Consider the following 22,777-nt stretch of genomic DNA (forward strand, 5'->3'; position numbering starts at 1 on the left):
AATACTTCATTTTGTATTGATTACATGATCACTTATTATTCTCACAATGGCAGTAAATTATTCAGAATTCATTGATTCCACTTCTTTGTGAAAATTCTCCTTTCTATAAAATTTTCTGCACACACTCACACCCCAAACTGCCTTATTTAGTTACTTATTAAAAACGTATGTTTTCAAAAATGAAAGTAACAACTTCAAAATGTGCATTTTTGCAAATATGGATGTGTGTAATTTGGGAACCAAGTGGCAGGGTTTTGACATTAAACCCTGCCCCACCATGGTACCGCCCAGCAACATTAGGCCTCGCCCCCAGCACCCCCCCTGATAAAATATGTTCCCGTGGCTATGTATGTAGGAAATATTAACCAGACAATTAATATTGACAAGAAAATTTAAAAAAAATGGTTGAATAACTTCTCTTTTTAAAACTGAATTCTAACAAAGATGGCTATTAAAGAAACTATACAGTTCATTTAAATGAAATGTCGTTTTAATTACATATATGATTTGGTCTAACTCTGACAGTATTATGTAATGTCAACTTTCATATTTAATAATATTTTAGTGTAAGATTTGTGAAATTCACTTTTTACTAATGATGCACCATTCCCCCCCCCCCCCCCCCCCCCCACCACCAAAACACTGTAAGCAAAATTAAAGATTCAATACATGTGTAACAAATGTAACATGCCCATATAATAAATTACTTAAAAGTTATCACAATAAAATGTTCCATATCAGTTTATATCAATAATAATCACGATAATTATCACGATTGTCTCATCTGCCAGCTGGAGTACGCATGATTTCCACCAGAGAGCACTCCTTCCTAGTCCATTTTTATCAGATCATGAACATCATTTCCCATAACTCATTTCCTGGACTCATGATGTTGTGATTATGTTCAGCTGTGTCTCATTATCTTGTTAAACTCTGCCTAAATAAGCCCTGTATTTTCACTTTGTGAACGTTGCATACTTTCTCTTATAGCACACGTACAGTACATCACGTCTGTTTGATGTGTGTGTTTACATCTGGAAGATGTATTTTTTAGAGTGTTTGCCCATCTGTAATACATCTATAGGACGTTTCCCATCAGATGTCAAATAGATGTTTAGACAATGTCTTTAAGATGTTTATGATTTAGAATGTATGAAAAACTGACATCTTAAAGATGTATATGAAATGTATATCTTGCAGATGTGCGTGTGCTGTCTGGGTTGCGAAGTCTTGTAGGTGTCATACCACATTTCTGAGCGCTCTCTTCCTGATGTCTCGTGTCATGGTTTTTGAGCTTCTCCTGTTTGCCTGTGTTTTTCTGCCCTGTTGTCTTTTTGGATTATCTGCCCTGTGTTTTGACCTAGTGATGGGAGAAACAAAGCTTTTCAAAACTTCGAATCAATTGAACCAATTGCTTTGGAAAATGATGCACTGTTTCGGAGTGTTCGAAACGCCACACAGTGGTGACGTTTGCTTTTCAGAACAGTGGAAATGCAACAAAACTCAGGTCAAACATGCATAAAAACACCTTTTACAAACATATTGCAAATGTTTTATTTAAAGTAAAATCTATCAAATGAAATGAACTTATAATCTAATAAGATTCAATATCAAATGTCTGTATGATATGCATTATTTTATTGATTTTCAGTGTTTTTTTTTTTGTTTGTTCTATTGATGGCTCAGCTAAACAGGCCAATAAGAGACTATTAACTAGCCTACTGTTATTCCTTTTAATTATACTAATGTCTCATTAAAATGTCTACAACTGTATAGAACTGATCATAGATCAGTGAATCTGCATGATCACCCCCCCATTCGATATGAATATCCCACATTTCTGCCACAATACCATGGTGAAGTTAGTGTTACTTCAGTAATCCATGGTAAATGATGGCCATTTGTTGAATGAAAAGCCTTTTGACTGTATCGTTTCGCACAGTGTTTCTCCTGTTTGTCCGTTCTGTTTCATCTGGCTTTAGTTTAAACCACTGAGACATTTGAAGTGTGAGGACCAAAAAATGCTATTTGTATGGTGACAGATAGTAAGCATTTACAATGATGTACATCAGTTGGGTTGTTGAGCAGCATTTCTTTCTCAGTTATGCTTTGGGTTTCACTTGTTGACCGGAAATGGCAGCTTGGGTGAGTGAGTGAGCTATTCCTTCCTGGCACAGTTTGTGTGTGTGCGTGCTTTGCGGGTAACTTTAGTTCACAATCGGTGTTTGTGTTTACAATATCACAATCTATGTTTGTATTTACAGCTTACAATATTACAATCTATTAATGATTATTTTCATGGTTGTATAACAGTCGATTATATTTTTCCTTGACCATCATGTTGATTTTGTTGGTGTTATGTTTCAAACATTTTCTTTATAGGTAGGACAGTCATTTCTAATGGTTCTGACTCTTAGTTATGGTGCTACTGATTGGTACTCATTTCCATGGGACTTCCACCCCCTCAAGACAATGATGAGATTAAAACTATAATGGATTAATCACTGAAAGTCTGTCAATAGCTTAATTAGATTACATTCCAAGAACTCTCAACATCAATTTTAGCATTCACTCCACATAGAACTCAAGCAGAAAAGGGTTTTCTCTGTCATACAATTTTCCTTTCTCACTCACACTGGTAAATAGTCTTGACTTTCATTTGTATTGAATAAAAAAAAAACTGCTTTATGTGATTAGTGTTTTCTCTATTGGGCAGTTCTGACTCTGAATCTCTCTCTCTCTCTCTCTCTCTCTCTCTCTCTCTCTCTCTCTCTCTCTCTCTCTCTCTCTCTCTCTACCAGGCGGAGGCAAGACTGGCAGCTAAACGAGCAGCCCGGGCAGAAGCTCGAGAAATCCGTATGAAGGAATTGGAGAGGCAACAGAAAGAGGTCAGGAGATAATCTGTTTGGCAGACTGTTGCAGTTCTACTTTCTTCTTAGGCTATAACAAATAGCCTGTGTTGCATCATGGTTCTACATAGAATTTCACACTAGCTTTATTTAAGCAGATCCATACAAGCAAAAGTACAATTACTAAATTCAAATCTATTAAATATCTTGTATCATTAAATAATACTAAATAATTGTCACAGAATAATACTCAATATATTGTGCCTAATGCCTGCAACCCTGTTGATATTCAGAACAACAGCACTCTTGCTTGTGTAAAATCTTTTAAATAAACACTTACCTGATAATGTTCCAGTGTAAATGTTCAGTAAACAAGAAGTTAATATTGAGTAACTTAAATTTTAAAAGCAATATTGACATTTATGTTTTTGTTTTTTAACATATAGTAATTGTTTAGTGTATGAATCAGTGCATTTGAGCGAGTCAGCTTAGTGAATGTTTCATTCACTCACTCGTAATAAGGTTATAATGTAACCTGCAGATAGGGTTTGAAAATTCCCACCACTAATACACAAACTGAAATGAAAAAAAAGTGGAGTAAAATGGTTCTCCAGGACGAAAGATTTGTGAATTGTCTTTAATTCTCATAAACCACCTAAGCATTAAAGTACAGTACCACTCTCAGAATTAAGCTGGAGCAGAAACACAGTTATTCATGATTTAAACATCTTAAAGTTGTGATGCAGAGAAAATGTTGTTTCAACAATGTTTTGCTTAGCATAGAAAAAGGAGGGATGCGTGTGTGTGTGTGTGTGTGCTGGTGTTAACCATTGCTAGTCTGTATTAGTAAACTGAAGATGTGATATGTATGTAGTGCCGAGTATGGCTTATGAGGTAACTGGGTGAATGTTATTACTTTTCACATACATTGGAGGTATAGCCTTTATTTGTATTGTCATGTGACTTTTTTGGTGTTTTAAGAGTATCATATTTCAGAATAGCTTCTTTGATCATTTTTAGCATAAAAGTGCAAATATTTGGGGTTGTCGTTTAGAGTGTTCTCTGCTATTGTGTGTGTTTAAAACAGGAAACTGAAACAGGAAATATTATTACAATTTGAAAGAATGAGCATGTTTTTATAATTAATAAAATTCAAAATGTAATTTATTCCCAGGGCTGCCAACTCTCACGCATTGAGCGTGAGACTCACGCAATTGACACTTTTCACATGCTCTCACGCCACACATCCATTTTAAAAATTGCGGAGCAAAGAGGTAACCTATTCTCAGCTCTTAGATTTGGTCAATTTTATTACGAAATTCAGACAAAAATACGTTTGGCGCTTGTAAATGTGACGTGACAGATCGCTGAGCGCCTCAGTTCAAGTGCACGTGAACCGATCATCTGTTACTTTTTTATTTAAAGATGCAGTACAACTTACCAAAAGTATACATAATATCGACCAATTAGTGTTTTTCAACCACGGAAAGAGGTCGATATAACAGCAGGAGAACAATTATGTCACATAACGTTACATTTACCTCAGGAGAGCCATTTAATGACCATAGCAGGTTAACTGAATAGAAAAAATAGCTAGAGAGGAGATTTTGCTGAGCACTATATTACATATTTATTATATTTTTTCTTATGTCATTAAATAATTGTTATTATAACAAAAACTGCATTTTATTTAATTTAATTTGTTATTTTTAACCTTTAATAATACCAGCAGATTGGGCCCTCTATGTTTACAGCATTAGGTGAGATTATTTTTTTAAATAAAATGTAAAATAAACATGTATCCAAATTAATCAATATTGAATCAAAATCGGAATCAAATCACAAGAATGGAATTGAAATCTTGAAATTTTTGTCAAGCAATAATAAAAACTGTATCCTACCAGTCAGTGTACAATGTAAACATTGTAACATGTTGTCAACTTCATAAAATTCTATTTAGTTACCAAATGTTTTGACAATCACAACAACCCCCCCCCCCACCCCCCCTAAAAAAAAATCTCACTCCAAGCTAAACTCAAAAGTTGGCAGCCCTGCTTCCTGTGATGGCAAAGCTGAATTTTCAGCAGCCATTACTCCAGTCTTCAGTGTCACATGATCCCTCAGATCATGATCAGATCCCTTCTTATTATTATTAATTTTATTATTATTATTAATACTAATGCTGAAAACTGTTGACTGAGAACGTTCAGTGCATCATGTGATCAGTTGCTAAATTTAAATGTGATCCCCCAGGATATTGTTAATTTGTTGGCATTTTGAATCAGCATCATTTTAAGAAGGCTTTTGAGAATGTTTTGGGTTGTGTAAATGGTGTGCAGGTTATAAAAATGACAGATTTTTATTCTTTATACCAGCTCTGTCCTGATTTATTTACAAATGATCCCTATAGTCTCCTTTAAGCTCTTTATATCTTTCTCTTCCTGCCTCACTTTCTTTCTTTCTCTTCATCCTGGTCTCCCTGCTGTTAAATTAGATATATCAAGCGCAAAAGGTAAGATCTGTCCCTCCATAATGTCTTTCTAACAGTCCTCATATTTGATCATTAGAAATACAAGCTGTAGTATTTTGCATTGTTTAATGAACATCAGGTTATAAAAATACAGCTAAAGCTTGAGGAAGAATTTAACAAGACCAATCTCAAACGAAGTTCTCTTGCAAACCTGTTTGTAACATCCTCCTATACTTTCATTATAACCCTTCCTCATTTGATCGTCTTGCTCTCCTCCTCTCTGCACCAGAAATACTATGGGCTGGACAACAAATGGGGCCATATTGAACAGTGGATGGTATGACCTGTTATTATACCACACTGCTGCATGCAATAGACCGCCAAAGATAGAATTCAAATTAGAAACAGGTCCCACACAGCACAGGTCCTGAATGCAGTTAATCAAACCCTAACTATCACAATGTATGCTTCAGAGAATGAAATGTGATTGGTTGGTGTTGCATGTCTCTTAGGCAGTCTGTGTCTGATCCTCATTTCACAGGCTTTACTGGAGCAGTGGGGGGCAGGAGGCCCATCTGACATGTTAGGGCTTAGTAGAGGTGGTCATAACATACAGCAGGATTATAGGGCGGTCGCGTGACCCACATCTTAAAGCACTCAACCCTCCCCTCCCACCCCTCCAGACACCCTGTCTGAGCCCTGTAATAAACCGTGATATGACAGACAGCATAATCTCTCAGTGCATGCTTTGTTGTTCAGTTTTTGCAGTGTTTGATAGTCACGTGACCTTTTGACCTAAAACTTCCTGCTTTCTGTCCTCTTTTCCCACTCTGCTTTTCAGGAGGACAGTGAGCGGTATTCCCGCCACTCTCGGAGACATACTTCGGTCTGTATCTCTCCATCTGCTTTTTGTCCTACACTTTTATTCCCTTTTTTTTATATTTCCTTAGTCCCTTTTTCCCCTTTTTTCCCCTTCTTCCTCATTCGGTTCTCCTCTTCATCACTCATTTCCTATATTTTATTTTTGCTAAAGGCCTGTAGTGTGCTGTTCAAAACAGATGTCAGATGTACTTCACCCAAAAATGAAAATCACTTTATCACCTTTTTTGATGTTAAAAAACTAAATTTCATGCTAATTTCCATGCAGTTACAGTGAACAGGGACTGAAGCTTTCAAGCATCATAAAACTCCATTACATTGTCATAAATATAGTCCATACAACTCTTCCAATATGAAAACATTGTGTGAGAAATGTAGGCTAACACACACACACACACACACACACTTACTATCTAAATGGTTACATATACTTTTTTTCATGGAAGCTTATTTCTGCCACAGCAATTACAACTTTTTATCCCACAATTCTGATCTTTCTTCTTGCTATTGCAAGTTTATATATCATAATTCTGACCTTATTTCTCGCAATTTTGAGAATTCATAATTGCGAGATATGAACTCGTAATTGCAAGAAATAAAGTTCAAATTTCGAGTTATAAACTCGGAACTGTAAGAAATAAAGTCAGAATTGTGAGATATAAACTTGGAATTGTTAGGGGGGAAAAAGTCAGAATTAGAGTTATAAAGTACAAAATGTGAGATAAACTTGCAATTGCGATAAAAAAAGAGAATTGTTAAAGTCGCAATAACCTTTTTTTTTTTTTTTTTTTTTTTGGTGGTGGTGGAAACAAGCTTCCATAGTTTTTATATAGCCTGTAGCTAGTTATGAATACTATAACCCCAAAATATGTAGGTACACACAAAATGTTAATTATATATTTTTTTAAATAATTCACTGACAAAAAATGTTGTATATGCATTTAATTCTATCCTTTTTTGACCCACATTTGCTATAGAAGCACACTCTCAGGCATACAGAAAAGCATGGTTTGCCCAAAGCACAGTTCTAAACTCACTGTTTTCTTTGTCTTCCTGTCTCAGATATCAGATGATGAGGAGCGGATGTCTGTTGGCAGTCGGGGGAGTTTGAGGGTTAGTATACCTGTGATTCCTCCTATAAAGCTTTTCATTTGGATAATACAATTTAAAAAAAAGACTGGAGATTTTATACCAGTTTCTACTGTTTAACACACACTTTGAAGAGTGGTAGTTTACTTTCTCTTAATTTTAATCTTATGTCACTTAAATAAAAACAGATATTCAGGACTTACACTACTGGTCAAAAGTTTGAAATCATTTTAATTCAGAATTTTTTTATTTTGTTTTATGATTATGCTCACCAAGGCTAAAAAACCAGTAATATGGTGAAATACTATTACAATTTAAAATAATTAGAATTTTATTTAAATATATTTAAAAATATCATTTTAATTCCTGTGGTGGCAAAGCTGAAGTTTAGGCATCAGTCTTTAGTGTCACATGATTCGATCATGTGAAATTAGTCTAATTAGTTATTAGCTCGGTTCTATGGTCAATAATGGTTCTTATTATTATCAATGCTTAATATTTTTGTTGAAACCATGATACACTTTTCCAGGATTATTTGATGAATAGAAATGTCAAAAGTACAGCATTTATTTAAAATAGAAAGCTTTTGTAACATTCTGCCTCATTTTTGTCCTTGCTGAATAAAAGTATCTCCCAAACTTTTGATCACAGTTTCCACAAAAATATTAAGCAGCAAAAAATGCTTTCAACAATGACAATGGTAAGAAATGTTTCTTGAGCAGCAAATCAGCATATAATAATGATTTCTGACAGATCATGTGACACTGAAGACTGGAGTAACGATTCTGAAAATTCAGATTTGCCATCATAGGAATAAACACTACATAAACACATTTTAAAATATTAAAATAGAAAAGTTATTTTAAATTGTAAAACATAACAAAATCGCAATTAGCCTATTCTAAACTTTTGCACGGTAGTATAAGCAAACATCAGTGAAATCCAAAGAGAAACAATGTTAGTAAAATAGCTGATGGAATTGGTAACAGAATAATGAATCCAGACTCTGTGCGACTGCCGTTTGCACACAGAGTCCTTTCACTGCTTGTTCCCTCTTTCATTCATTCTTCATCACACTTGTGCAACAATCTGTCACCTCAGCTATTTTCATGGGGCTTTTTTTATTTCTCATTCTCACATTGTTCTTTTGTCCTCCTCTGCTTACCGTAGGGTAACCACACAGATCTCTGCAGCAGCACCAGCAGTCTGCCTTCAGCCAGACTACAAAATGGACGGGTCTGTCCCTCTCACAATCCCTAGCAATCCGTCTTTATTCCTGCCTTTATAATTAGTTCCCTTCCTCATTGTTTTATCTTATAACCCTTTCTTCATTTTGCCCGCTCCTCTTTCCTCGTTCATCTCATAGGAACGCTTATTTTCAAACAACTGTCAGTCGACTGTTGGTTTCTGCAAAAAAATAAATAAAAAAATAAAAATCACATTCAAAATATCCAAATTGATAGACAAATAGACGTTGTAATCAAAATGATTCAACTTTCAATGCAAATAAGGTTTATTGGCAAAATTCACTTACAGCTGTTTGCAATGAACAAATCAAACAAAAGTAATTGAAATAGTTCAACACAACAAATGTTTCAAGTGGTTTCCCCAAATTCAACTGAAAATGCAACTTTTAATGACTTCTGCAGAATCAAAATTATTCAACCCTTTCATGGCAAGCATATTTAGTATGTAGTAGAACACCCTTTTGCTGTTGTGTAACAGCTGCAAATGAGATGTATAACCAGACACCAGCTTCTGGCAGCGTTTCTGAGGAATCTTAGTCCATTCCTCATGAGAAATGGCCTCCAGTTCAGTAATATTCTTGGATTTGGGTGCTGCAAACACCTTCTTCAAATCCCACCAGAGATTTTCTATGGGGTTCAAATCAGGTGACTGTGATGGCCACTGTAGAATCTTCCAGGACTTCTTCTCTTAACTTTTTCTTTTGACTTTCTTTTGACCATATTTCTAACATGCAGTCAGAAGTAACACTCAACAACAAACCTAGCCAGTTCAGGTATTTCATGTGTTCTAGCTCAGGTAAACCTGCTGCAACTCGTGAGCTTAGAATTATAAGGTTCTATCTCCACTTTTGGTCGAAATTGAGTTTTTGACATAATCTGATCCATTAGGTGTTTATTAATGTCTGTGTGGTGTTATTTTTGTAAAAAAATATTTTGTTAGTAGTTATTAATAAAATAAAAAGGTTCCATCTCAGTTTTGCCAGCTGGGATGTAAAAACTTTGATGCTCAATATCTCGGAACTACCCTAAACGGAGATAGAACCTTATAATTCTAAGCTCACGAACTAATGAAGCCTTCATTAGTTGCATCTGTTTTGCTGATTTGTGATGTTGTGGGGGATTCTATTCAGGGGGTTGAATAATTTTGAGTCTGCAGAAGTCATTAAAAGTTGCATTTTTAGTTGAATTTGGGGTAGCCACTTGAAACATTGTTGTTTTGAGCTATTTCAATTACTTTGGTTTGATTTGTTCATTGCAAACACCCGAAAGTCTGTAAATGTTGCCAAAAAACCTGAATTGCAATGGGGGTTGAATAATTTTAATTAAAACTCTATTGACTTTTTGTGATTAAAAAAATCTATTTAAGTGATTGTGTAAGCAACTCTAGAATCCAAAGGTCTGAAATTTTGATGTTAACTTAACAAAAAAAAAAAAAAAAACTTTTGCTGTATTTTGCGGTATATTCTTAAGTACTACATAACCCACAATAGCACTGTGAAATCCACCAATCAGAGAAGTTGTTGTTACTGAAACTAGCACTGCATCTTAAGGTGCGCCCACATTAGCTAAAAAAGTCCATTATTAAGAGTGTAGCAATGTATGAAGCATCGCTCACCCAGAACTTACTTTGACAAACTTGAACCAAATGCAATGGAAATTTTTCACCCTCAAGCGCATGTATTCCTATCTAAATGATTTTTATTTTGGTCGTAAATATTTTCCAAACATCTGTAAATGTGTCCGCACCTTAATTTCTGCCTTAAAAACTAGTCAAGGTTAGAATTAGTAAATCCCAAACTATAGCATGTTGAAAATGGTTAAAGTCCCCCTGTGGTGAAAATCAAGTTTTTAATGTTGTTTATATGTCTATGTCTTGTTTTAAATATGCTTTAAGACAAACCATGTGCAAATTCATAAGTCAACACCATTGCTGAGCATTTTCTCCTTAAAACGGCAGTGAACCAAAGACAGTCTCAAAAATGCGGTTTGAAATCACTGGTGTTTTTGACGTCATAAAACTACCTTGTAACCAAACACGTCAACGAGTGGATCGCTGAGCTGGTGTGAGTGAGTGGAGGCAGGGCTAATTTGCATACTCATAGAACCGTGTACACTAAATGAGGCAAGGGTGTATAGTAGAGCTGGGCGATTTACTCGATTTACTCGATAAAAAACTCGATTTACGATTCGATTCGATTCCCCCCCCCCCATTTAAATCAAAATAACTGCGAACTGTAAATATATTTTAAAAATATATATTTATTGTATTTAATTAAAGTGCATCAACATAAACAAAATTGCAAAAAGGGCTGCGCCGCAGGGAGCGTGCTACGGAAACCCTGAAGGAAGATTTGGTGAATGCAAAATGTATGTACTATACTGAAGAGGGGGAGAAAAAAAAATCAAAAAAATCGATTTTTGGAAAATATGAATCGATTTGACCTACCAACTCGATTTTTAAATCAAATCGATTTTTTCCCCAGCCCTACAGTAGTGTATAGTTACATTCAAGCTATTTTAAGCCATGAAGAATTTTTTTCAAGGTAAAACCGTTTAAAAATTTCATTTTGGTGATCAAAGATGAGTTTTAAGGGATACAATATTGACTACAGGGGGACTTTAAGTATGTCCAGATTAAATACAGTACTGTTTCTGGTATATGTTTGAATTGCATTATTTTGATTGAATGCAGAAATGCTAATACTTACAGTACATGCAAATTCAAACAGTAAAGTGCACATTTTACCTCCTATTTTAAATGTCCATTGAGAAAATTAATGGAAAAAAAATACTTTCGTAATGAAGAAAGCTGCAAAAGTAAGCTGTCGTTTTTTTAAGTCTATACAAACTTGTTTTAAGATGTGTTGCTGTATTGCTGGTAGGATGTTGTAGGAAGTTGTTTAATAAAATCTGATATTTATTTATTTAGGGGAGAGATTTTTTTTAAACTTGAAGAATGTATAGTATTTAAATGAAATGTTATGAGCATACATTTTTCTTCCTCCCCTCTCTGTCTGTTTTTAGCCCTCTGCGCTTTTTAGTGAAACCCCCCGTTCAAGAAGTCTCAGGGTTTGTTTCCAGTTGTCATTTGCATGCAACCTGACATGCAGATTGTTTGTTAACTCTGTTTCATCTTGTGAATACATGACACACATTGTAATGAACTTAAAGATATAGTTAATCCAAAAATGACAATGATTCTGTTGTCATCGTAACCCATATGACATTTTTTGTGTGGAACACAAAAGGAGTGATCTAGTAGAATGTTCAAACTGTTAGTTCCTATAATATGAAAGTGAATGATGACCCCGGCTGTTCCTTGTTTTCCTTTAAAGTACAATCATTATATTTAATACTTTTTTGTAGTGCTTTAGAGAAGTATGTAATGTGTTGACTAAAGTACATGTAATGCACTTGATTATAATTGTAACTATTAATATATTTATATTATATAATATATTTAAAATATATTAATATTTGTACTAAATTACAACTTCTAATATATGATATATTTTATATATAATTATAAAAATATGTTTTTTTTTTTTTCATTTTAGAAAAGAGCTACTTGGACATTCTGCTAGGTATCTCTATCTCTAGTTTGGAACAATATTAGAGCAGAATAATGACATTAATTTTCATTTCTGGGTAAACTATCTCATTTACGGACTTGTTGTGTGTGTTCAATCCCTCATTTGAGCAGATACCTGCATGCAGTGTAGTAAACTGATTCGCAGAATCTTGTGTTGACAAGTTTATGGTTTCCATAGCCTCTTACTCAGGCATCTAATGCAGAAATCAATTCTTTATTTAGTCATTCCATAAGTAATCAGAATACATCAGAGTGCATTAGAGTTGATGGCTAATGTGTTAACTTTCTGTAAACACACAAAGAAGCTTTCTTTGGACTCCTCTGTATGTCATGAGCATTTCCTCCTCATAATGTGTTTAAAGTACATCTTCTCTGGTTGTTAGCAGCCCTGTTTGATCACATTTCATGATGGTGAACCATCTTGGATATATAAAGCGGCCATTTAAGGGTCTTTATTTTAACTGTTTGTTGTGTTCTCCATGGTTATGTCTGAGAGATATCGAGTCGTTGAGGTGAATATAGTATGGTGAGGTGTTCTGTTCTGTCTGCAGGGGTCACTGCATGAAGAGAGTTCATTCTCTGGCACTAGGCGTTTCAGTGGCTCCAGCGCTAGAGGCGTAAGGCCCAATTTTTACCTATCCCTCTGAAAGGGGCATGACCTGATACCCAATGCCAGTCTGGGCTTGTTGAGCGTCTTGCATGGTTCTGTTTTCAGACCACACCACAGGCTTGACTAGGTGTTGTCTGTGTCTGTTTATGTCATGAGCTTCTCATGGAGTTTGGGAGTCTCCACCCTACTGTTTTTCTCACTCTTGTTGTGTTTGGATGCCTGCATGGCAGTGGAGTGGGACTGTTGGTGTATGTACAGTATGTAAAGCATGCATTTGATGGTTAATCATCTTGGATTGAATATTTTTTTGTCTTTTGTGTGTGGTTGAAATATGGTTATTTACTAGTTACACTCATTGACTCTGCTTCGCACAGATACCTGCTAATGCTGTGTCAGTGTGTTTTGTCCCACAATATGGGTATGGTTTTACACTACTCTTTAAAAGATTGTTTTTTTTTTCTCCAAAAATTAATAGTTTTATTCAGCATGGATGGATCAAATTTATCAAAAGTGACAGTAAAGACTTTAAATTACTACAGAAGACCTCTGTTTCAAATAAATGCTGTTTTTAATTAATCATTGACAACATTGATAATAATAAGAATGGTTACTTTAGTACCAAATCAGCATTTTATAATAATTTCTGAAGGATTATGTGACTGGAGAATGGAGTGATGGCTGCTGAAAATTGGATCACATGAATAAATCACATTTTATTAAAATAGGACCAGTTATTTTAAATTGTATTAATATTTCACAATATTAATGTTTTTTACTATATTTTTGGTCAAATAAATGCATTCTTGGTGAGCAAAAGAGACTGCTTTCAAAAACATTAATAAAAACGTACTAGCCCCAAACTTTTGAACAGTAGTGTACTGTGTCATTTCTTTAAACTTTCAGTTACTAATCAGTTCCCATATTTTTCCTCTAGTGCTCAGAACTAACTCTCTTTCTGCTAACATCTGCTCCTCTGTCCGTCTTATTCTGCTTTTTTCTCTATACCTGCTTTTCTGGTCAGCCTTCAGACTACAATGGCTTTCTGGGCTCCAGTTCCAGGGCTTCATCTAGGGCGAGTTCAGCCCGTGCCAGTCCTGTGGTGAGCTTCCCATTTCTATCACTGACCAAGCTTTAGTACTGCAGTTTCAAGGTCATGTCTGTCATCTCTGTAACACATGAAGATCCATGGCAAAAACTGACCTGTTCTCCTGTTCCTTTGCATATCTTGTTCCTCACTCTGGAATATTCAGTAGGCTATTGTGTGGAATTAGCATGAATCTTGTTTGTGTCGTGCTCCCTCTAGTGAGTAAAGCATGGAACATATCAATAGATGCCCCAATTCTGATGCATTATTGTTTTGAATAAGTATTTCTTATTTAATGTGGATTTGTATAAAGAGCCTGGATGATTTTACATTGTAGCTTCTGCTGAACATGTTTAATTTTTCATACAGGTGGAGGAAAGGTCAGACTTCCTGGAAAAGGTCAGTAGAATAATTTTGAGGATGTTGAATAGATGCACAAACACAATTTTTAATCCATCACAGTGAATAATACAGCAACAAAGTGATCCACCAGACAAAGTAAATATTTAAACTACATCCTCAGGGTTCCAGGACAGCCTCCACCCTCTCGGCTGCCACTCTAGCATCTCTGGGTGGAGGGTTATCACGAAGAGGAAGCTGTGATACCTCGCTTTCAGCTGACACTGAGGCCTCCATACGGGAAATGAAGGTAGTCTTGGTGTGTTCATAATACTAAATTATAATGGCCATGAACTATATGTAAAGATCTTCATTTTGTTGTCTACTCTCAGGACTCTCTGGTAGAGGTAGAGGAGAAGTACCGTAAGGCCATGGTGTCCAACGCTCAGCTGGACAATGAGAAGACAAACCTGATGTATCAGGTGGACACACTGAGAGACACTCTGATGGAGCTGGAGGAACTTCTGTGTGAGACACGAAGAGAGTGTGAGGAGAAAAACAGGGTAAGGCCTATCAAATGATGAAATCAATTATTTGATAAAGAGGCTTTTAATACAAAATCATGTAGAATAATTGACCCTTTTACAATACATAATTGTTTTTGTTTTTGTTTTTCATTACAAAATATGAAATTTACATTAATGTGTACATTACATTCATGTAATCCATGAAGTGTGATGAATAAATATTATTATTGACAAAACTACTACGGTGAGACAAAATCCCATTGGAAGTGCATACAGGTTATTTTGACCCCATTTTACAAAGAGTAATACATAACACTGCAGAGGCTCACATAGTACACGTTTTGACATACAAGAGGAATGAATGGAATATCAAGGAATTAAATTATTATTGGAAAAATATTGTTATTATTGGATTATATTGGGACAAAATCTAAAAATCAAACTCTGTTGGGTCAATTTGACCTCCTTTTGGGCATTTCGGGTTAAGTCTGATCATAACTAAACTACTGTATGTGGCAATGTTGCATGCTATAGTATAATCAGTTATATTGACGTTGTTTTGCAAATATGGAAATGATTAGCAGAGAAGTTGTTATCTCTGGTAAGCTTTTAGTGTGAGTTATCAATCATGCACACAGAGATATCAACACTCAATATACAGTACACAGCCTGTTAATATGCAAAGATTACTGACATGCACACAGTCATGCAAATGGTCATTGTGAAAGTCAGAATTTGGTTGTACTTTAATAAATACTACCGTTCAAATAACTATGACAGTACAGCTGCTAGTAACCAGGAATATACTGTAAATTTACAATTAATTTTTCAGTACATACTTCAATGATGGACATTTCTGTTTTTAGGAGTGTGAGCGAGAACGTCATGCCCACAATGTCCTAAAGATCCAGTTTGAGGAGATGAAGGAAACACTGAAGCAGAGTGAAGAGTTGTTGACGGTGAGCATCACCAGTAAATGATGGGGCACTCTTCTGGCTCTTTGTCTTCCTAACATAGATGGATTCTGTTTTTTGTTGTCTTCTTTCATATTTTCCTCTTAATATTCTTCTATCTGCCCATCTGTTTTCCTCTGCTTGCCCTCATGGCCGGGGCTCAGGAAGCCCAACAGTCTCGCGGGAAGCAGGCGGACTATATTAGAGAGATAGCTGACCTGCAAGAAACATTGGAATGGAAAGATAAAAAGATCCTGGTACAATTACTTTTCATGGCCATGTTTCTTGAATCATATCACATCAAAACATTTCTCTCTTTTAGATTTTAACACTTAATAATCTTTTGAATTTCCTCCTTAGCTTGTGTAACTTATTAACCCAACTTGTTTAAGTATGGAATGCTTTATACTGTGTCACATGTCCCTTGTAGTCTTTCCTAACCTTACAGCTTTCCTTTACTCCTTTGTTCTTCCCTTCCCTGACTGTTCACTTTTGCGGATGGCCTAATTTAGGCCTTAGAGAGGCAGAAGGAATATTCAGACATTATCCATGATGAACGGGAGGCACTCAGGGATGAGGTTTGCGGGCTTAAGGATGCTTTAAAGGTAGAGGTGTAGAAGGAATATTTGCAATCACAGAGATATAGAAGTCATTAAATGTAGCATCATTATTTTAAATTCAGAGGACCATAATAACATAATGGAAAAAATGGGATGTTGACATCAGATTGTATTCTTGCTCAGAAACATGGCATTGTGCTGGGATCTGAGGTGACGGCCAATGGGCAGGTAGCAGACGGGGCGATTGATGGGCATGCTGATTCGGAAACAGCTTGCCGACTGAATCAAGACTCTCACACCACGCCAGCCATGACTGGAGACAGCATGTTAGGTAAGACAGACGGTTTCCAGTATTTTTTAACTCACAATCTAAAAAATTGCAGCAGATTTACTTCTTGCCATCAAATTGATGTAGCCAAATGTTTACCATTTTGCTATTTAATGGCATATAAATGCATATTTGCAATGTTTTATTTATTTATTATTATTGTAGAAAACATTATAAATATGTTAAAGATTAGAGATTAAACAAAACTATGGTGAAGACTGCACAGTTCAAGATGGTGGGAGGAAATCATTTTGGTGTCATTCATGTGTCAATTTGTTAAATGAGGAAACGTTGACTGTATACATACCCCCAAAAAGAAGTTAAAAGAGCAGGGAGAACAAACTTTGAGGCACAGAAACTGGACTGTTTGCTATCTGATGCGATCTCTGAAAACCAGCATGAAGCACAGTGATTTAAAGATGTCAAAACCCATTACTGCAGTAAATTACAGTAGCCTATAAGAAATGTCGTCAGCTGACAATAAACATAAATACTTGACCTTCTGAGAATGAAGTCAGCACATTTTGTGCACAAATGGTAACAAACTCTTATAAATATCTACAGTAGTTCAGTTATGAAACTCTAGATGGCACAGGCTGACAGGTCCTTTGCATGCAATCTGCAAGCAATCACAGCATTAGCACATGGCACAAGTTGTTTGGCATCTGCTGATTCTGCAGTCAGTGAGATTGCTTGTTCAACATTTAAAAAGTCTGGTTTGGTGTTCGCTGTAGGCTAGTTTGGCAGCAAGCTGTCAGAGTTCCTCTGAAATCCTCCACCTCCCTTAGATGCTGAGATCTGCTACAGGATTTATGTATTAATGCAGCAGCATATCTTACATGCTCACAGCAGCATGTGTAGCAGATATAATCTGCCAAGACCAAACACATTAACCTTGCCATTTTCATTAACATTTGCCAAAACTACTTAGAGAGTTGTCAAGATTTATAATAGGAAATGCTGACACAGGAGAATCTTCTAAATCTTCTTCGAATCTCCCTCAGTGAAAGGTCAATGTACGTAAAGGAGGTTTCCAACTCTCAATATTTAGAAAACCACTATTCCAAGTCTACTGATTGCAGATTTAACACCTCACAGGTAAAGTGCACTCCAGTTAATGTTGAAGAACATGTAACTACTGTTAAAATCAGAAAAAAAAAAAACATGTCAGACGATAAAGGAGACATTTATTCAAGTGCAGAAACTTGATTCACTATAAGCATTTAAACCTGAGAATCAGATAATTTCGGAAATTACAGTATATGAACCTCAGACCAGACTAGCAGAGAACATTAACTGAATAGAACTCAATGCTGCCATGAAAACCTCTCAAGATCCCATGTTTGAACCCACAGACTCTAACGAAGTGGATATATTTAATATCACAGGAGACAATGGTGTACAATCCAGGGACCAGCAAGAGACAGAGGCTGAGCCAGAGTTGCAGTGTGTGGAGGACACGTATAACATGCTTGTAGAGCACAAGGGCAAAGCTTTCCTTCTCGATAGTTGTGAGGAAGCAGTTGCTGCTCTTTTAGTGCTGGATGGTGTAAATATGCATAGCAGTGAACCTCCAAAAGAAATAATATTCGATGTGAGAGGACTGAGTGTAGAAAATGAAACACAGATGTTCTTTAAGTCAAAGTTTAAAATTAAGAAGATCTTCAACTGCTGTGTGTTATGATTTTTCACAGATTTTTTTTTCCTGATGTTTGTGACAATGTCCTTTTGATTTTGATTTTTCATTGAGAAATTATACTTGTGGTGTAATTTTGCATATTTTTTAAATCTTTAATGTAAATGGGAATGATCCAGACATGTTTTGGGCATGCAAAAGCTGTACATTTCTTTCCATATTCTGAAATTATAAAAAGCTTGATTTTTGAAAAAAATTCTTCAAGAGAAATGTGAATACATTGTGATATGGATACAATTAGATGCATTGCACTTTGGAAGAATATGTACTTCTCCATATGTGCCAATACATCATCATCATCATCATCATCATAATTGAAATCACTTGTCACCACAAATAAAAAGCAAATACCAAAAATGTTTTATACAAAATAATATTCACATCAGTGTACATATACAATGTGTATAATAATAATAATAATAATAATAATAATAATAATAATACCATATATACATTTTCTATTTATACACAATTGTATATTCACATTAAATAAAAACAGTAATTATGTTAACTTTTTTAAATTAATTACATGATATACTGATTATTAAATTAATTATATAGAAAAATTGCTGTGAAAAACCCCCAACTCAAATTAAGATAATTTGACATACAAGAGGAATAAAGCTTTATATAGACTTTACAAAACTGGCATTAGAAGTAAATATATTATTTGTTTTCTTTCCTTATTCCTTATCACCCCAACAATCTATTTTGCAATAGAGTCATGCATTTTTGGTCATGTTAAATGCACGTTGATTGCATTTTTTATAATTCATTGTATAATTCATTGTAAAATGTTAAAATGACAGTTCCAATTTGTATACTCTGTACTACAAAATAAATTATATTAGTGCCTACATCGACTCATTGTGTATGTTACATTGTTCGATTCTGTATGAGGTTCATGTGTTGTACATATTTTTGTTTGAAATTTTCAGAGATCAGATTAAGGAAGCTGGTGGAAGAGAGAGAGAGTTTGCTCGACCAGGTGAGTTTTGTCATCTTATGATTTTCAAGTGATTCATTGTTTTCTGTATAATTAATATTGTGGGAGAGCATCTTATGAAATCTCTGAAATCAACAAAGATGTTGATCCAGGAACATGTTGCACTTGGTGAGATCAGGTTCTGTTGTGCTGTGTGTGTATTTGCAGGTACGGAAGCTTAAAGCCACTGCAGAGCAGAAACAGAAGAATGGGACAGAAGAAATGGGAAGCACAGATGACGATGACCTTCAGAATGGTCTGGACCCTCATATCCTAGATCTGCAGAGTAAGATACACCTTTAAATTTCAATCACTATCAGTTTTGATTTAGGCTGGCTTGTCATATGGAGTTAAATGGTTTTATGTGACCTCAAAAATGTTTGTTTTTTTTGTTTTTGTTTTCTACAGGAGATGCTAACAGGCAGATAAGTGACCTTAAATTCAAGTTGGTCAAGTCTGTGCAAGAAGTCACAGCGCTTGAACAAAATGTAAGTCATGGTTAAAACTAACACAAGACTTTTTTCCCAGAGGCACAACTCAGTATCGTGCTCTTGCTTTCAATTTCATCATCAGTGGTTAATAATATTTACCTTTCAAGTTTTACTTCTCTTTATGCACTATTAATTTTGTTCTGACTGTGGTACAACCAGTTCCACAGTGTTTCATGCATAATCTGTAATCTCTGTCATGTGTCAGATAATTCGGCTGGAGGGTCAGGTGGGTCGCTATAAGATGTCTGCTGAGGCTGCGGAGAAAGTGGAAGATGAACTAAAAGTGGAGAAACGCAAGTTACAGAGAGAGGTACATTGTTAAATGATTGGGGGGGGGGGGGGGGGGGAATCTAATATTTCAAAAATCTTAGCAAAACTACACTCTAAAAATGTAAATTATGATGTAGTAAATTTTTTGGTGAAATATTCTCACAATTAAAAATATTGAGCACATTTTAAAGCTGTGAAATCAATTAAATATACCTTATGAATTGAGTACATGTAAGAAAAAAATTAAATAGATCTACATTTGGTGCCATGACTAATACAATTAATTAATTAGACCTAATATGTTAAGGTAATGGACCAAAAAAACTTTATATTGTCCACTGAATATCGACTGGATCATTGTTGTTTGCTATTGCTGCAATAAAGTGATGTCCAGTTTGTGAACCATTTTTTTTTTTTAACCAAAAAAAAAGTCTGAAACCGAGTCAGCACAGATTTGCAAGTTACTTTCACTTTCGGACTTTCATGGTGACTTAAATGTCTGTTGGCTCATCCTCGACCTGACCACAGGCTCTACTCTTCACCACAATGGTAACACCAAATCGTCAATTTAACAGAAACTCCCATGAATCCAAACATAAAAGAACATGCACTAACAGATCTCCTACTATGTTAATTTTGTGCAAAACACAAAATAACACGTAATTTCGACAATTACTCTCCTTATACAGTCTGTATCATAGAATGCTTGGAAAATCTAATTTCCCTCTCTTTGCGCATGATTGTCCAACTTACTCAATTTCTTAAGTTGCTGTTAAAGATGAGAGAATGTTGAGATGGAATGAGTAATAATAGTAGTTCTTGAAACTGATCAGTATCATTTCTTCATTCTCAAATATGTTGAATGAAATTTAACAAAAATATGAAGAAATATAATTTGTTTGTCAAATACTAATTTCTTTTCATAAAACTTTAATAAGAGATGTAAATTTTTGTCAAAATTAACTGTTGGATTTTCAGACATTTATTTTGGTATGTCCAACTCAACAAACAACTGATATTCAGAGATTTTATTAAGGTAGTATATTGTGTGATATTTACAAAGCCACTGAATATTTTTTAGAGTGTGATGTAACAAATTCCTGCTGTGCTTATTCTAGCTGAGGTCTGCGCTTGACCGTATCGATGAGCTGGAAGCAAGCAACAGCCACCTGACGAAGAGACTAGAGAAGATGAAGGCCAATCGGAGTGCCCTACTGGCACAGCAGTGACGCCCGCCTGTGCCCACTCAGCAGTCAGGGCATGATTCCTATCACCCACTGGCACAGATGACGTGCCACCCATATAAAACTAAAATTTCTATCAAAATCAGATCAAATTAGCTCAATCATCTTGCTAATTCAGACTTCGAAAAGATAAATAAGGCTAACGGGCATGAACATCAACCTTCATTTGTTTGCTAGTAGGATTCCAAGCGGAGGACACATCAAAAACAAATTCTTACTGAGGCTCATTAAAGTGACCTTTGGTTTGGATTAGCAGAATTCAGGCCCTCAATGAGCTCTCAATACTTTTTTGACTGGGTTACGGATCTCTGTGTCTGCAGACCAACACAGAGACAGGCAGAGCACATCTATGACAGAATGTTACTTTATGGTAGTATGTTGGTTCAGAGGGACATTGACTTAGCAGATCATGCACTTTATCTCTGCATCAGTATTCAAGTATTACTCGGAAACTGTACATGGAACCATTTTGCATAATGAGGTAATGGAAATTGTGTAGTCCAGATATTAAATGAATGAATGTATGCTCTCATACAGAGACAGTTGTGCATTTTCTTGCAATGTTTTGTGCAGACAGGAACTTAACAACAGACATGTGCAGGATATGTGCAACATCACTTTGAACGTTTAATGGGGGATTGTTATTATGTCCATTTTGTTTTATGCCAAATCTGTGTGTGCAAGTGTTGGTTCGTACTTAAAGGTGGACTAGCACTTTATGATGTTAGTAATTTTTGTTTACATGCTAATGTTGCGTAAACATCCTGAGGAACTTATATGAGGACATGGTTACAAAAAACTTTGATGCAATAATAATGCTAATATAACTTTATGGAGTTTATTTGGGTCAAAGCCAAGATTGGAAGTATCTGAATCATTGTCCTTGAAAATGTTCTGTGGCAGCAATTATTTTTCTTTGTTGCTTTATTGAAGCACTCTTTTTTCTCACATATCTATTCAACTAAAGTGGGCCAAATGATGAAAATACTTTTGTTTTGTTTAATATGCAGGTTTTAGATCACCTACTCGCTTTCCGTGTATAAAAACAGAGGTCTTGGTCATTGTAATATGATAAGTAGAAGTAGACAGTATAAGCACAGCTGATCATCAGAATACTGTTCATATCCAGTTTAAACTCAGATCATACTGCAACAGCATCATCGGAGGGCTAAGTGGACATTTGAGACGTCACCAGCCTTGATAGATACAATCTGTAATCTGAGTCTTGCTTTCGAAAACATGCTGAGTCAACACTATAAATGGGAGTGCAGCTGGTTTTTTGAAGCTGATCGTTGTAGCACTTTCACTAATGGTCTGCCACTTAAAGAGTATATCATTAATCTCAATGAATTTGGGGTTTATAGAAATAAACATGGCTTTTTTAAGAAAAAGAAAAGGGAACTGTATTGCAATAATGCTTTTCAGAGGAACTGACCATTACATTTCCACAACACGCTCAGATGTACATCATTATGCTAACAGCTGTGACAATGATGTCATGATGCTATATCCGCTGGATGATTGTTTGTGGCAAGATGATTCTTTTTGCTGATTGTGAGCTTCA

General features: G+C 35.4%; 1 protein-coding gene across 16 annotated transcripts in view; it reads left to right on the forward strand.

The window, feature by feature from the left end:
* The window catches only part of lrrfip1b (leucine rich repeat (in FLII) interacting protein 1b), a 39,138-nt gene extending 16,842 nt beyond the window's left edge, over positions 1-22,296 (forward strand). The window contains exons 2-22 of one of the 16 annotated variants that reach the window (XM_079883370.1): positions 2,802-2,888; positions 5,344-5,361; positions 5,609-5,656; positions 6,161-6,205; positions 7,261-7,311; positions 8,458-8,523; positions 11,559-11,603; positions 12,678-12,743; positions 13,758-13,835; positions 14,190-14,219; positions 14,344-14,469; positions 14,552-14,722; positions 15,553-15,645; positions 15,804-15,896; positions 16,152-16,244; positions 16,383-16,530; positions 19,162-19,211; positions 19,377-19,494; positions 19,617-19,696; positions 19,905-20,009; positions 21,088-22,296. In XM_079883370.1, coding sequence (XP_079739496.1) covers positions 2,802-2,888; positions 5,344-5,361; positions 5,609-5,656; positions 6,161-6,205; positions 7,261-7,311; positions 8,458-8,523; positions 11,559-11,603; positions 12,678-12,743; positions 13,758-13,835; positions 14,190-14,219; positions 14,344-14,469; positions 14,552-14,722; positions 15,553-15,645; positions 15,804-15,896; positions 16,152-16,244; positions 16,383-16,530; positions 19,162-19,211; positions 19,377-19,494; positions 19,617-19,696; positions 19,905-20,009; positions 21,088-21,198 — 1,722 coding nt within the window. In that variant the 3' untranslated portion in view covers positions 21,199-22,296. The remainder of the gene's footprint in view (positions 1-2,801; positions 2,889-5,343; positions 5,362-5,608; positions 5,657-6,160; positions 6,206-7,260; positions 7,312-8,457; positions 8,524-11,558; positions 11,604-12,677; positions 12,744-13,757; positions 13,836-14,189; positions 14,220-14,343; positions 14,470-14,551; positions 14,723-15,552; positions 15,646-15,803; positions 15,897-16,151; positions 16,245-16,382; positions 16,531-19,161; positions 19,212-19,376; positions 19,495-19,616; positions 19,697-19,904; positions 20,010-21,087) is intronic. The other 15 variants (XM_079883379.1, XM_079883378.1, XM_079883380.1 and 12 more) reach the window with 15 other exon arrangements.
* The last annotated feature ends 481 nt before the right edge of the window (positions 22,297-22,777 follow it).

This window comes from Squalius cephalus, assembly GCF_949319135.1.
Source record: "Squalius cephalus genome assembly, chromosome: 10".
NCBI lineage: Eukaryota > Metazoa > Chordata > Actinopteri > Cypriniformes > Leuciscidae > Squalius > Squalius cephalus.